General features: G+C 34.9%; 1 protein-coding gene and 1 pseudogene across 1 annotated transcript; one reads left to right on the plus strand and one right to left on the minus strand.

The window, feature by feature from the left end:
- Positions 1-1,881: 1,881 nt before the first annotated feature.
- On the minus strand, positions 1,882-2,495 carry LOC106326313. Its single transcript, XM_013764322.1, has 2 exons — positions 2,310-2,495; positions 1,882-2,223 (listed from the first exon to the last, which is right to left on the minus strand). Exons 1-2 carry the CDS (start codon positions 2,440-2,442, stop codon positions 1,925-1,927), a joined length of 432 nt encoding a protein of 143 aa, XP_013619776.1. The 5' UTR covers positions 2,443-2,495; the 3' UTR covers positions 1,882-1,924.
- A 2,820-nt stretch (positions 2,496-5,315) lies between these two features.
- The window catches only part of LOC106323110, a 10,418-nt pseudogene continuing 807 nt past the window's right edge, over positions 5,316-14,926 (plus strand).

The following is a 14,926-nucleotide window of genomic DNA, read 5'->3' on the forward strand; positions in this document are numbered from 1 at the left end:
TTGCTTATGCCTCCTTGTTTGGATGCAGATCAGGACCAGACCCGAAAGGGTAAAGACATAGCTTGAACGCGAGACAAGGGCAGGAAGGAAGGATGGTGGGTTTGGGTAGATATAGGACGAGATTAACATGTAATAGCCTATAGCGAACTGACTTGTTAACTCGAACCTCAGATTATCTATTCAAATCGTATTATGCTTTACTTGACTGTCTGAAAAAGAACTAAAACTCTAAAATAATTCTAAGTAAGGAAAAATTTGAAAACTGCCCAAGTCTGATCGAGGAAATCGAGCCAGACTCGTACTGATGTTACGAAAAAATTGGTCGGGTCCTTTCAATTATCCCAATGCAATGCAAACAAAATCCGAATCCAGGTGAATCTTCTTTACCACGCCTTTGCTACTTTGTTTATCATTGTTATCACATTTATTTTATCTAAATCGAATTTTTTTTTTTATTAGGGTCTATGAGAAATCGTAGTACCATCCAAGTTGTTCAAAGATAGCAGACCAATGAAATCAACTACAGAGCATATTAAAATGCAATTAGCTATTGTTGAGAACTTATTGTAAATTTGATAACAGCTTGATTTGATACTATTATAGTATGGTAGATATAATAATAAATTTGAATTGTGAGTTTTGGAATGAGGGACGAGGAAACTTTTGAAAGCCTATTATTGGAAAATGTATCAACGTGAAAGTCAAGCCTACTTACTGACCGATTAACCATTTTTTGTTGAATAATTTGAGCTATAAACTATAGGCTTTCTCTCACTTCATTAGTCTCCTTAAAAGGCAAAACATAGTCTATTCACGTTGGCTTTCTCTCATTGCACTTCATGATGGGTGCAGTGTCTATTCGCATAATTCTATCATCTTTACACGCAGAATGTATCTTTACACGCAGAATGTGAAGCTTTGATATGAGCGATGAAGTGCATAAAGACCCTACATATCTCAGAGGTGGTGTTTGCAACAGACTGCTCACAGTTGGTGAAGATGGTGTCTACTCCAACAGAATGGCCGGCGTTTACTACTCACATGGAAGAGTTTCTACGATGTAAGGAATACTTCCCTACTTTCACTATTCAGCATATTCCAAGGGCACAAAACACAATAGCGGATAAGCTAGCACGAGGTGCTAGGACTCAGCCTTCTGCTATGGTATATGTTGACTCCGTTCTTTCGAAATGGTTCTCGGCTCAAGAATCTACTTAGTTTAGTTTTGCTTCTTTGTTGAAAAAAAAAAAAGAAGGCAAAACATAGTTTTGTTTATAGCTAATCCGAATATCATAAACCAATACCAAGACTAATGCATAGCTATTAGCTACTGTGAATAAATTCTACAAAGGCCAAGCATGAGATCAAAGATTTGACAAATTCGAGGCAAAAATAAATAAAATGAAGACAGAGAGCGATGGGGAATTTAAGTGGTCTCAAATTGTCTGAAATTGAAAAGCCACCAAATATGGCCATTGGTTATTTTAATAGGCACATTAATTCACTTTCCAACATAGGGTTCCACTATAAGGGGACACAGCCTCTCAGCCATCCTTTTCTTATCATTCTTGTATACTTCTATTTTCTGTTCCATGGAGAAAGCAGTTAAGTTTCGTCTACAGTAAATTACACAAGTAGTATGATTCTTTTTTGATTTGCAATTAAACAGAATATTGTCCCATGTTAATTTTTCTGTTTTATTTTGTATCGTTACTAGTTTTATATTTATTGCTATGTTTTAAACAGAGGTACCAAACAAGAAAATGTTATTCTAAAACTACTAATAAGGACTAAAATTATTTGAATGCTATAATAGTTTTGCAAAAAAATAGAAAAGTAAGTTAAATGCATATTGAATCAATCAGTACACAACATGTATCATAAACGATTAAAGTGTTGAGAATATTTAGTTTTAGTTATTTTTCTACACTCTTAATTTTTTTCTTATTATTAAGTTTTTATTAATGAATATATAGAGAAGGAGGAGGAATGAGACAATGACGATGGCTCCAACTAATGTAAACTTTGGACTTGTCCAAAGCACGAGATTGGATCTCTCTGTTCTTTTGATAGGATCAACTTCTTCCGACAATGGAAACTCCGATCTCGGAGGATTCCACGTCACGTACTTGTCAACGTTGAACTGAGAGAAGAACGTCTTCTTGCTTTGTTTCTTGAAATTCTTCCACGCTTTGTCCCAATCCCTCGACGATCTATTATCACCTGAGAGACCATAATAAAGCAAGAATCCAATTTGTTACATAAGGCACTAACTTCGAGATTTTCAAATTGATTTGATTCTTTCTCACCGTTGTCGTTTTCGGGAGATTCGTCGGGGTTTCTTTGGGAGCAGAGGAATCTAGAGGAAGATGAGGATCTAGGATTTATCAGACAGAGATTGGATGATCTTAAGACGGAGGAGATTCGAACAGAATTGTCCATCGTTTCAGTACGGACAAAACAAAAGAGGATCCTTGTGAGTGTTGTTGTTTCTGCCTGACAATGTGATTTTTCTTAGCCTTTCAATCTTTTGGTCCATCTTCATTTGCGACACGTGGGATGTCAATGGGACCCGTTTCTGTGCGAACAGGGTTGGTTATTAATAACTTCATCAACGGTTAACAGGTTTGGGAAATATCAGCTCAGGACCGGACATTTCTTGCTTTAACACCTAACCGGTACGATATAAAATTAGAAAAGTCGAACCTACTTGTGTTGTGGGATTTGTGAGTTACATTACTGTGGGCTGAATGGGCCGGTAAGTGGTCCTGAGCCCAATGCTCAATTCCTTCCGGTTCTATATGATGCAGTCCTATGCAGGACCTAGCTTCCTTAAGCAAAGCGCCATTAGGAATCTTAATTGAAAATTCTGCAGGGCTATAAGTTTTTGGTTGGAAAAGCTTGGTGTGAGGTGAGGATAATTAGCAAACAAAAAATGCCTTTTCATTTATCAGAAAAGAAAAATCATATATCAAAAAACAAAATGAAACTTTTTCTTGAAATTATATGTATTGAAATATTAAACTTTTTCTTTAAGTTCAAAATGTATGCAACATAACTCTAGTTGAGGTTGTTGGTAATAAAATACACAAAGAGGGGATTAGCAAAAGAGTTGAGAGCAATATTCACTTGTCTGAAGTACCAGAACCGGTTGGGATCAGCAGTACAGATGGATGGAAAGGATCACGCCTCTTAAGAAGAAGTTAATCAAAATCCAAGAAAACACCTGTTGGTTACACTATTGTGCTGCCAAAGGAGTTGATAACTCGAGATGGATTAGTGATGGGGAGCTCTTCTCATCACTCTTTCTTGTCAAGCAAATCTTCTATACATGGTAGACGCTGAGGATAGTTCAGCTTCTGATGATATCAAGACGGCTATGTCTTCTGAAACTCCTGATTTGTCAACTGTCACTTCTTTAACTGATCCTGTAAGCGAGCACTAGAGCATCAACTTACATCTCAATCTCTAAACATGAATATACATGCTTGTTGTGACATGTATCTAATTGTTTACTGATGTTCTAGGATATCTCAAGGATGCCAACTGAGACTGTAAATCATTCTTCGATGAAAGCTCCAAGGAAGGAGATCAACCAAGTCCGGTTTCAGTTCTAGAAGCTTCTTATGATGATAATGTGTCATCGAGTTCTGAATGCTTTGAGAATGTTAGCGCTGATCTCAAAGATAGTCAATCAATGCTTGTCAGTTTACTGATTTCGTTTGTCCATTTTAAAATTATAAATTTTTGAGATCTTCTTCCCCCAGGAACTATACTACACACACACGGCTAGTTGCTAAAGGAGGTTTATAAGGGTTTGTAAATCTAGTAGTTATTTATATTGGTTTTATAATTTGTAAGTTTTTATAAATTATCTACTAATTGCATCTAAAATTAAAGTCATTCAATTATAAAAATAGTAACAGCATGACACTAACAAACATGACACTAACGTTGTCAAAAAAAAAAACAAAACAAACATGACACTAACAAACATGACAATAACAACATAAGACACTAACAACATGATGAACTTGCAATCTTAAATAAGTCTGACTAGTTACCTGATGAGGATGCACCATCATCACCACCCAGTGTTGTACGTTTTTCAAGCTCAGTTTTGTAGACCCTCAACATACACTCATAAGGTCGTTTGACATGTGGAGGTAACCAAATGATGTGCTCCGTGAGGTGGTCTACTCTTGCCGATAAATATCTCCTTTGCTCGAGATATACCCGACGTTGACCTTCACCGATAGTTTCGAGCTTTTTCTCCAATTCCGATATCCTAGCTTTCGCTGCGAAGGAGTATGGAAACGTCTTTTTCTTGATAGCAGCGATTTCTTGAATCGTCAGCTCAATTTCAGTTTCCGGTTCCTCCATAGTGACTCCTTCATGAACTAAGCCAAGGTAACGATTCACCGTATGGGAATTAACCGAGTGTTCGTATTCTCTCCGTTCGTCGTCTCTGACCCGAACAGTCAGAACTGACGGGTTACAAAAGATAGAAACCTCTTTTGTATAGTCAACAATTGTCAGCGAATTCTCAAGACCCGGGATGATGGAACCTTCTGCATCCGCGTCTACCTCCGGGGCTACCTGAGAAGAAAGATATTTCGCTATATCATAACTCTTTTCTTTCCAGTAACCACCTATATCAAACCTTCTTCCTTGACGACCATAACGACCTGGATTCTGGATGATATGAACGTGGGCTGAATCCACGATCAAGTTAACTACCTTAGTAGCAAGAACCTTGAGGTAATGCACCATTCTCTCAGATTATTTTTTTCTTTCTTTTTTGATTATTGTAGTTACTTGAAGGCCTCCCACTCTGTATTTATTTATCTCTACACACTCTTTTATTTGTACCATTGTTATCTCTGCCCACTCTTTTCTTTAGTAGCAGAGAAGTTTTACTCAAATTAGTGTTTGAAAACAGATAACAAGGAGCATTAAAGAGTTTATCTACTTTAGTGATTATAAAGATTCCATTTTCAAAAAAAAATTCGACCCAAAAACTTAAGTATTGTTATAAGATAAGCATTGAAATGATCATCCACTTCTTTACCAAACTCAAGCACTATGATCATCCACTCCTTTACCAACTCAAGCACTATGATCATCTACTCATCAAGCACTATGATCACCCACTCATTTACCAAATTAAGCACTATCTTTGTTATTTTATGTATTGTTGTTCACTATAAATACCATCACTCATCTCACTCTTTTGTACACCAGGAGCTGGAGCGACTTCGTGTCGTCGCTCTAGGAGATCGCTCTGGGTTTATTTTTGCACTCCAAACGATGAAATGGCGAGCGACCTCGTGAGGTCGCTCTGGTAAGGTCGGTCTGAGAGGTAGGGCACATCGAATTCATGGTGTCGCTCTGGTAGGGTCGCTCCCATGCACTGCTCGTCCAATGATCACCTTTATCACCTCTTTTGAGCTCCAAATGCACCCAAATGTCTCCAAGAACTTCATGTGGTACTCCAATACCTAATAAAGACTCATGTATGCAAAATGCAACCTAAACATGGCTAAATCCTAGTCTATATGATCAAAATGCACATGGGTGAATGAATAACACAATAGAAATATGCAAGATAACAGTCGTCGCCACTAGCGTCTAGGTGTTGGCTGGATGGTCCGAGGTTGCCACCATTGATGGTTTGTCTGAGGTCGTCGCTACTAGTGTCGAGGTATTGGCTATATGCGAGGTTGCCACCATTGATGGTTCACCCGAGGTTTTCGCCACTAGCGTCGAGGTGTTGGCTAGATGGTCCGAGATTGTCATTGCAGCTAGTTGTGCGCTTGTCATTCCAGGACGGTTGGTGGTTGCAGAAATCAGGGCGTCTGGTTGCGCTATGGGTTCTGTGACTGCCGAGCTGTCTTGAGGTGAAGAAGAATCTCCTACCCCACGGTGGGCGCCAATTGTTGTTTTCATATCTGGTCGATGATGTAATATTTATAAATGATGTAAAGGGGTGGATATTTTGGTATTAATAATCAAGAATAAACAAGCTCGTTCAATTACAAGAACTAAAGATGCTATTGCTCGTCTAAACAGTTCGTCTAAACAAGTATCTTTCTATTTTATGGTCTGAGGTCGTCTGGGCCAAGCTCGCCTAGTGGTCGAGGTCGTCCAAGACTTTGTCTGTGATGAAGAGGCAATGCTTCCTTGTCTGTACTTTCTGTACGTTTCTGACTGTCCTTTCAATGAGTCAGACGTCTTCTATTTATAGTGACGTACGTTTTGTTTTCTAGCGAAATCATCGTTGTTTAACGGGTCGGGTCTGATTTTGGGCTTAGCTCTTAATGGGCCTGTGCTAAGCTCATCTCCAACACTTACCAAACAACTTCCATTCTCAACAAACATTTTATTCACCAAAGTCAAAATCCATTCGCATCAAGCCAATAAATTTTCACTAGTTCTCCCCATCATTGGTATAGAATCAGAAACCAATCATTTTCATCTAAGAATGTTGGATGTTGCTCCGCCACAGAGCTTCAAATGAAGATGTGTTTTCAAATGAGGTTGGAAATATATGTTGGATATAAATCTCTATTGACACTTAAGAATCCAGAGCCATCCCCGAAAACTATAAGTAAGGCTATACATGAATTCTAAAAGTGAGTTAGTACTTCCAACATAAGGGGGAGAAAATAAACAGCTGGAAAAGAAAATAAGTTGAAATGAATTATCATTGATCCTCGGGCTAAACACAATGTGAAATAGAAGTCCAAAAGATAATTCATTTCAAAACTTACTAAAGCAGTTGTCAGACACGACCTATATAACTATAGTGATCAAGTCACATATACCAGCTGTAAATGCTCCAATAAGAATAAATGTTCTACAAGAACAATATCAAACTGCTAGTCACGCCTGCAGGGTGGTAGACAGATTGGTTCCAAAGATAAATCCTCGTAAATGAAAAAGGAGCATATATTGATAATGGTCAAAACGAGGCAATATAGTTTTGTATGATCTCCAGAAGAGAAATTAAACATGACTGACGAAAATTCAGGTACCTGAGACAAATGAAGAGATCTCAATAAGTTATGTCATGTATGAAACAAAATGGAACCGATAAGAAAATTGACGTCGATGATATTATACATGCAAAGTAGCAGTTGATATAATAAATGAGAAAGAGGATCATGAAAGAAAGTCTATTGAAAAGTGTACACAAAGAAATGATTGGCCAAATCAGAAAGATGCAATAGACAAAGATATAAACTTCTTGTGAAATAGAGAAGTATTTGGACCAGTAGTCCATACACTAAAAGGTGTAAAACAAGTGAGATGTAAATGAACCGTTGCACACAAAGAAGGATCAATATGAAATTGATTGTGAAGAGACATAATTTCATATGGTAGATGCAACTAGTTTCAAGTTCCTTATAGTCTGGTAATAAAGGAAGAACTTGAATGAAACAATCCACTTGAAAAATGTTAATCCCTGAAAGTATAATCCATGAAGGATTGATGATATCAAAATCATGTTCCCGGGAACTCTGCATATTCGATCGAATTGAAACAAACTATTTTATGGGATATATGAAATATTATAAGGTTAACAAATGTATCCATTTGTATTTATCAAGAGATTATAAATCAATAGAATCATGATTTGAATATAATCAAAACTCCTGAAGAGTTATAGAAAAATTATATTTTGGAAGAAAACTCTTGACAATCCTATATTGTTTTTATGTATTCTAAACTGGAGATCTAAAACTGAGATGTTATCATAAAGATCCTTAAAGTATTTTATTTAAGACGCTCGTATATGTTTGGTCCTGAAATACCATACGTAAGAGTGTTATTTAAGAAAATTATTAATCTTTTTCATTACTGAAAGATGTAATTTCATATGAAAAGAAAGAAAATCATAATAGTAACTTCTATAGTTACAAATGAATAATTCGTATGTACGAGACGAATTTCTATACGATTATATGTAAGAAATTTGGTTTGAAATCCAAATAGACCAATAAACTATTGTCTAAGTCAAAAGAGAATTATGGACAAGAAGTCTAAAGGACCTAGATATCATAATAGAAATTAATAGAGTTTATTCTCTTAAGCTTAATTCTCTGAAGAGAGTTGATTGGAATGCATATCCTGAAGATATTGTTTCCAGGGAAAGAAATATGATAGTAAGTGTGGTTGTACTTTTTTTCCTTATCATGGTTTTTTTTTTTTTTCCCATTGGGTTTTTCCATGACAAGGTTTTAACGAGGCAACAAAGAACATACAAAAGATAGACAACCAAAGAGAATGTTACAATTTGAGAGATGAAAATCTATCATTGTTCTAAAGGTTCTATGACTACTCATTCGAGGGGGAGCTTACGTAGTTGTACTCTTTTTACTTTTACTACGGTTTTTCCCATTGGGTTTTCCATGACTAGGTTTTTAACGAGGCAGCACGTAATACAAGATGGATGATCAAGGGGGAGTGTTATAAATTAAGCATTGAAATGATCATCCACTTCTTTACCAAACTCAAGCACTATGATCATCCACTTCTTTACCAAACTCAAGCACTATGATCATCCACTTCTTTACCAAACTCAAGCACTATGATCATCCACTTCTTTACCAAACTCAAGCACTATGATCATCCACTTCTTTACCAAACTCAAGCACTATGATCATCCACTTCTTTACCAAACTCAAGCACTATGATCATCCACTTCTTTACCAAACTCAAGCACTATGATCATCCACTTCTTTACCAAACTCAAGCACTATGATCATCCACTCCTTTACCAACTCAAGCACTATGATCATCTACTCATCAAGCACTATGATCACCCACTCATTTACCAAATTAAGCACTATCTTTGTTATTTTATGTATTGTTGTTCACTATAAATACCATCACTCATCTCACTCTTTTGTACACCATAAACAAGAACAAGAGTTTATAATCAAAGAACCATTACATCTTCTTCTTCTTCCTTATAATAAACTCTCTCCCTTATACTAGTGTTATTTGCTTCCTACGGGTATTAAATTCCACTCTTATTTAAATTTCTCGATACTATAAATTATAAGTTATTTCATAACAAGTATATATTTCATTTCATTTCATTATCTAACCTAACCAAAGTTACCAAACCATTTGGTAGTATTATTATAATTTATACACACAATATTACTACATAGAGGAATACCACACATACATATAAAAATGCTCTCAACTAACTAGGCCTACTTTAGGTATTTGGATATAGGTTTCTTTTTTTTTTTTTTAGTTTCTTGTATCCTAACCCATGATTGAGATGTTTAAAATCAGAAACTTTCTAATATAAAAAAGTTTGGTTATGATTTGGTTCCTTTTAATTTTTGAATACTTCTAATAAAATATTGCATAATTCAGATTGTTCCCCAAAAAAAACATTGGATAACTCAGATTATTTTGATTATTTCAAATACAAATATTCAAATAATTTTAGTTCATCTTATATATTAAAACAGAAGTCATAATTTTTTTATGTATGATTTTTTAAGTTGGATTTCTATTAGATAATTGCTTTGATGAAATTTTCTATTTGCATAATAATATCATAACAGTAATTGTGGTTGCATTTTAGTCTTTTATTTTTCTAAACAACTAAGTAAACGTATTGTTAATGAGATCTTTTCCTGATTTTCTTCCTAAACATATGCTTTTTTTATTTTTATTTTAACGCGTGATATATTATTTAAATTTAATTGTAGCTATTTAATTAAAACGGAACATTATAAACCGTATACTTTCATCAAGAGTTCAAGAGAACTATAATACACATTATTTATATAACCATGATTTAATATCTTCATCTTTTTATTTGAAATACAAATAAATATTTTTAAGAAAATTCTAACAAAATACTTTTAAAAAAGAATTCATAATCATTTTAAGATTTACTTACAACAAGTAATTAATTTAAATTTTAATTATAATAAACTATAACTAGAAATTAAAGTTTATTTTATTTTTGATTTATAATGTTTTTTAAATATAAATATTATTAACTATATTTTAATGATAATGGAGATTTAAATATATTTTAAAAATATTTTGTTAGAAAGATCCATTTCTATTTCAAATTAAAAAATAAAACAATTTTACCTAAATTAGTGTATTTCAAGTAATTTCTCAAATAAGATCATTACTACAAAATTATTTTGAAGTACAATATATTATAGCTAATTTTTTTAATTTTTTTTTAATTTTTAACAATATCTCCAAAAAAAATTATTGAAGTGAAATTAAATTGGATCTACATAAAAAACATTTATCATAAAACAAATTATGTAAAATAGTATTGTTACATAATAATGTTTTCAAAATAAATTTTGTTGCATAAATAAAAAAATAAAAATTTTATAGTGATAATATATATAAGTCACATAAACATAGATATTAAAGAAATATAATACTAAATTACATTAAGTTATTGATAAATTTTGTTATATAAATTTAAAATATTTTAGCTTAGAAAGAAAAAACCCGCACGGATGTGCGGGTCGAGATCTAGTTTGATTCTTTTAATTTTGAATAATTTGATTTGATTTGATTATGTCTTGATAATAAAAGTAGTTATATTATATGTATGTTCTAATTTTGATAAAATAAAGCATCCATAATACCACCATGAGTAAGTATAGCTATTTGGGTTTTTGGTTCGTTTTGAGTTCTAGATATTTTGAATTTATATGTATTTGTAACAAAAACTTGCTCGATGGCCCATATATTAAATCTTAGTACTTTGCTTTTATGATCACATTGGAAACACAACTCAAAAAAAGGACAAATTCAAACGTTAGATTTTTTGTACTTTGCTTTTATCATCACATTGAAAACACAACTCAAAAAAAAAGGACAAACAATGATTCTTTCAATTTAGTTGAAGACATTTATAACTGAGGAAATGGGTCACCCGTGACATCTTTGATTAATTTCAAAACAGAACAGGGATCAATTAGCAAACCACTAACAATCAGAAAATTTTGAGAAGTGATAACTATAAAAACGAGAGCTGTGTGAAGGGATCTTAAAATCATCTCAGAAATATAATGCAAATTTTGTATAGTTTTTTTTATTATGAAATATGAAGTTATAATGTCTAAAAAAGTAGTCTAGGATAAGCATGAAGAATGTGAGTTTATTATTTAAGTAAGAATAGGATCTTTGACAAATGTTTTGAGTCTATCAAATATGGAATACAATGAGTATTTTTCTAGAGAAAATTCCGATTCTCCCCTTTTTTGTGATGGTCTTACCTCTCAAAGATCTTCATTTCTTCAAAATCACCATGTTTCTAGACTTTGTTGTTGTCTATTTGTTCACAACTTGAGTTTCAGATCTTCCAATACACTTCCAAGTATATCATCAGCTAAATCTTCCTCAGATTGTTTCTTTTGTTGTATTATAAAGCTATTGCCAAATTGATTCGGGGAAACTTATCGTAATCATAAGTGGGAAGAATTCAAATGAAACACAGCATCTCTAACAAATGAAACACAACAATCTCGTGTTAAGCTAATATGAGAAGTTAAATTATAATATATACACAAAATAATACTCATTCTGTTTCCAAATGTAAATAGTTCTAGCAAAGAAAAGTTTGTTTCACAATATAAGTAGTTTACATATTTCACTGCATCTTTTCATTTATTGGATATTGTGTGACCAATGAAATAATGTTAGTTTTTTTATAATTGGTTGAATTAATTGATTAAATGATACTATATTTTTTTAAATTACAACTTCCTAAATATTTGTGTTTTTAAGCAAAACTACTTATAATTAGAAACGGAAGGAATATAATAGAAAGAACAAATGCCAAGGGAATTTTGGGAAATCCCATTCATAAAACAAAAATGATCTTCATCTGTCGTCCTTAACTTTTGGGTAGAGCTCTTTCTCTCTCAGTCCCGATTCCCGAAGCAGAGTCGTGCGTTGTCCGTCTCGACGCCGGTAAGGCCTCTGGCCGCCGGCGTCGGATCCTCCTCTCCATCGTTTGCTCTACTCTTTTTTGTTCCTGTCTTTTCGTCACTTTCAGTTACTGGTTTTGTGTCCTCGCCGTCTCCTACGGCCCTGCTCCTTGGAATCCTCTCGAAGCTCTGTTCACCAGATCTTCTCACCTCCTTGTACCAGCGGAGTCCATGCCTGAGTCTCCTCTGTTCACCGCCGACATCGTACATTCGTCTTCAACCATCGGCGCCGCTCTTTTCTGTGGAAGCAAAACTACCAGATCTACTCCTCCCGAGTGTTGGCTCGCCAGATCTGAAGGCTTTTGTGTATCTGAAGCGCCTCCACTACTCCTCGCCACCTTCATTTACGACGAGATTCTTCAGTTCTGTATAGCAAATCTGTCACCAACCCTTGTCATCTGTCTTGCTGGTCTTGGTACTGCCGTGTATCCCGTCTCTGAGACATCACCGGCTCACCAAAGATATTGTGGAGATAATCCTTGCAGAGAATATTTATCGACATCTCCGACAATGTCAAGGTTCTCCCAAGTTTCCATCGTCAAACCCAGTACCTTTTCAACAACAAAGATCCAGCACCCACAACACATCATCTCCTCCGCGCTCCGTCCAGTCACATTGAGTCTCACCGGACTCAGGAGGTTGGCAGCTACAGCTCGCTTCGGCGAATCGAGAGACGGCGCACGTGAGTCACCACACGACAAAACCCTAATTGTCTTTGTGAGTATTTTGGGCCTGGGCTTTGGTTTTTGGTGTGGGCCGAAGTTTTACAGATTTAAAAATTCTATTTGGGTAATGGGTCTCATAACCATGTTGGCTTCGCTTCGTGCATTTTCTCTGAACGTTATTGAATCTGCTGATTGTTGGTTGAGGTCTCTTCCGGTTACTGCTAGCGGCCTCCGACACGGTAATGTCGAGGGGTGTGGTTCTGACTCGATTATACCATCCGCTACATCACTAGACTCCATCTTGCCAAGCGTCTCCCTCCGACAACTACCTCCGACAAAGTCAACCATTCTGTTCGGTTCAATGCCAAATCCACCGATGGTTTCGGAGAATAAAATTGGTTCAACAACCTCCACATCTTGCTTATCGATTGTGTTGCTCTCCGGATCAGTTGAGATTCACATAGTCTCCCGGATCAATATAGTCGGTTCTAGAGCTGTTCTCATACGTTTGAAGAGTTTATTCTTGATGCGACTCTTCGTGGCGCTAAACCTTGAGTTTTCATCACTCATGTTTCTCTCCAACAATTCAACGCTCGTTAGAGCTATCTCCGGCAACCTCCAGTCAAAAGAAATCATCGGCATCGTTAGCGACATCCGATCGATCTCCTCTGGTTTTGCATCTGTTTCTTTCTTGCATTTCTTAGCAAAAGTGGCTCTTCAAGCTCATCTATCTGTGTAATGACTTTGGGTTTGAGCCATCTTTGGGCTCAAATCTCTTTCTTAGTTTCTAATTAAAATTTATGTGACAAAAAAAAAAAAAAAAAAAAAAAGATCTTCATCCTTGTCTACTGCACCGCCCGTATCTCTGGTACAATCTTCTTGAATCTTGATTTTGGCTCGGTTTAGGATCATGTGGTTCAGAGGTTGAGTTTGTTTTTTTGGCTTTAGAAGAAAAAGTGGATTAAATAAAACTGAAATCAATCAATCCATTTTGTCCGTTAACATGTCAAGTTACGCGCGCGGTTCGAAAGGTTTAACTGATAATCATCAGTCCATCAGAATAACATTAGGAATAACGAATAAAACGAGTGAAAAAATATGAATGAAGAGGAATAGTTAGTTATTTTTTAATCCAAATTTGGTGTAGAACTAACTTATTTTAAAATGTTTGCAAACGAATAAATGATCTTTTTTATAAATTGTATTCCCTCCGTTTTTTTATTGTAAGTAGTTTTGATTAAAAACACGAATATTTAGAAAATTGTTATTTGAAATAATATATCATTTAACCAATTAATTCAGCCAATTATTAAAAACCTAACATTATTTCATTGGTCACACAATATCCAATAAATGAAAAAAATGCATTGAAATATGTAAACTACTTATATTGTAAAACAAATTTTTTTTGCTAAAACTACTTACATTTAGAAACAAAGGGAATATCATTTTTAGAAATAATAAGTTTAGTGTTTTCTTTATTTTCTGGCCATCATTCAAAGCCGGAATGTTAGGTTCCATGATAAGAAAACGGGTTGTAGAAACATTTATTAAGGGTTATGATTAATAAAGACAGTTTAGCTTATCCGAGTTAAATACCCTTAACGGGAGCGTACCAATCAGGATTGAAACCAGTTAGTTGATTACATAGCGTGTCTTAATTGTCAGCAGATAACATTTTGAACTTTGTGTGTTTTCCTAGGTGGTCACATTAACCCTGCAGACTGCAGTGACATTTGGGCTACTCTTGGCACGTCAAAGTGTCGTTGGTTAGAGAATAGTATATGGTAGCTCAGTGTTTAGGTGCGATATGTGGAGTTGGGTTCGTCAAAGCCTTCCAAAGTTCATACTACGTTCGTTACGGTGGTGGAGCCAACTCTCTAGCCGACGGCTACAGCACAGGAACCAGCCTGGCCGTAGAGATAATTGCACCGTCTTCTCGGCCACAGACCCTAAACGAAGTGCAAGAGACTCCCACGTTCCAGCGAGTCATTAAAAACATTGTTTATAGAAAACTGATATGTTCAATCATATGCTAATAATAAATGAAGAGTTATTCTTGGGTTCACCCCCTAGGTGAACCTCTAGGTTCACCAGCCAATAGGATTTCATTATTTCAAATTCGATATCTTTTAAAAAAAGAAACAAAATATTATCAAGTTATATTATGTTTAAAAAAAAAAAATAGCACTTAGAGAAAAAAGAATTAAAAAAAAATCTTTTTAAGCAAAACACTAAACCCTAAATCCTAATCCCTAAACC

Source organism: Brassica oleracea, chromosome C2, assembly GCF_000695525.1.
Source record: "Brassica oleracea var. oleracea cultivar TO1000 chromosome C2, BOL, whole genome shotgun sequence".
Classification (NCBI taxonomy): domain Eukaryota; kingdom Viridiplantae; phylum Streptophyta; class Magnoliopsida; order Brassicales; family Brassicaceae; genus Brassica; species Brassica oleracea.

What these genes read in the sequence shown, in the direction of transcription:
- LOC106326313 (XM_013764322.1), bottom strand. Translation starts at nt 2,442, where the DNA reads ATGGACAATTCTGTTCGAATCTCCTCCGTCTTAAGATCATCCAATCTC. An exon ending in ATCTCCCGAAAACGACAACG is followed by an intron (nt 2,224 to 2,309) that starts GTGAGAAAGAAT and finishes ATGGTCTCTCAG; the next exon opens with GTGATAATAGATCGTCGAGG.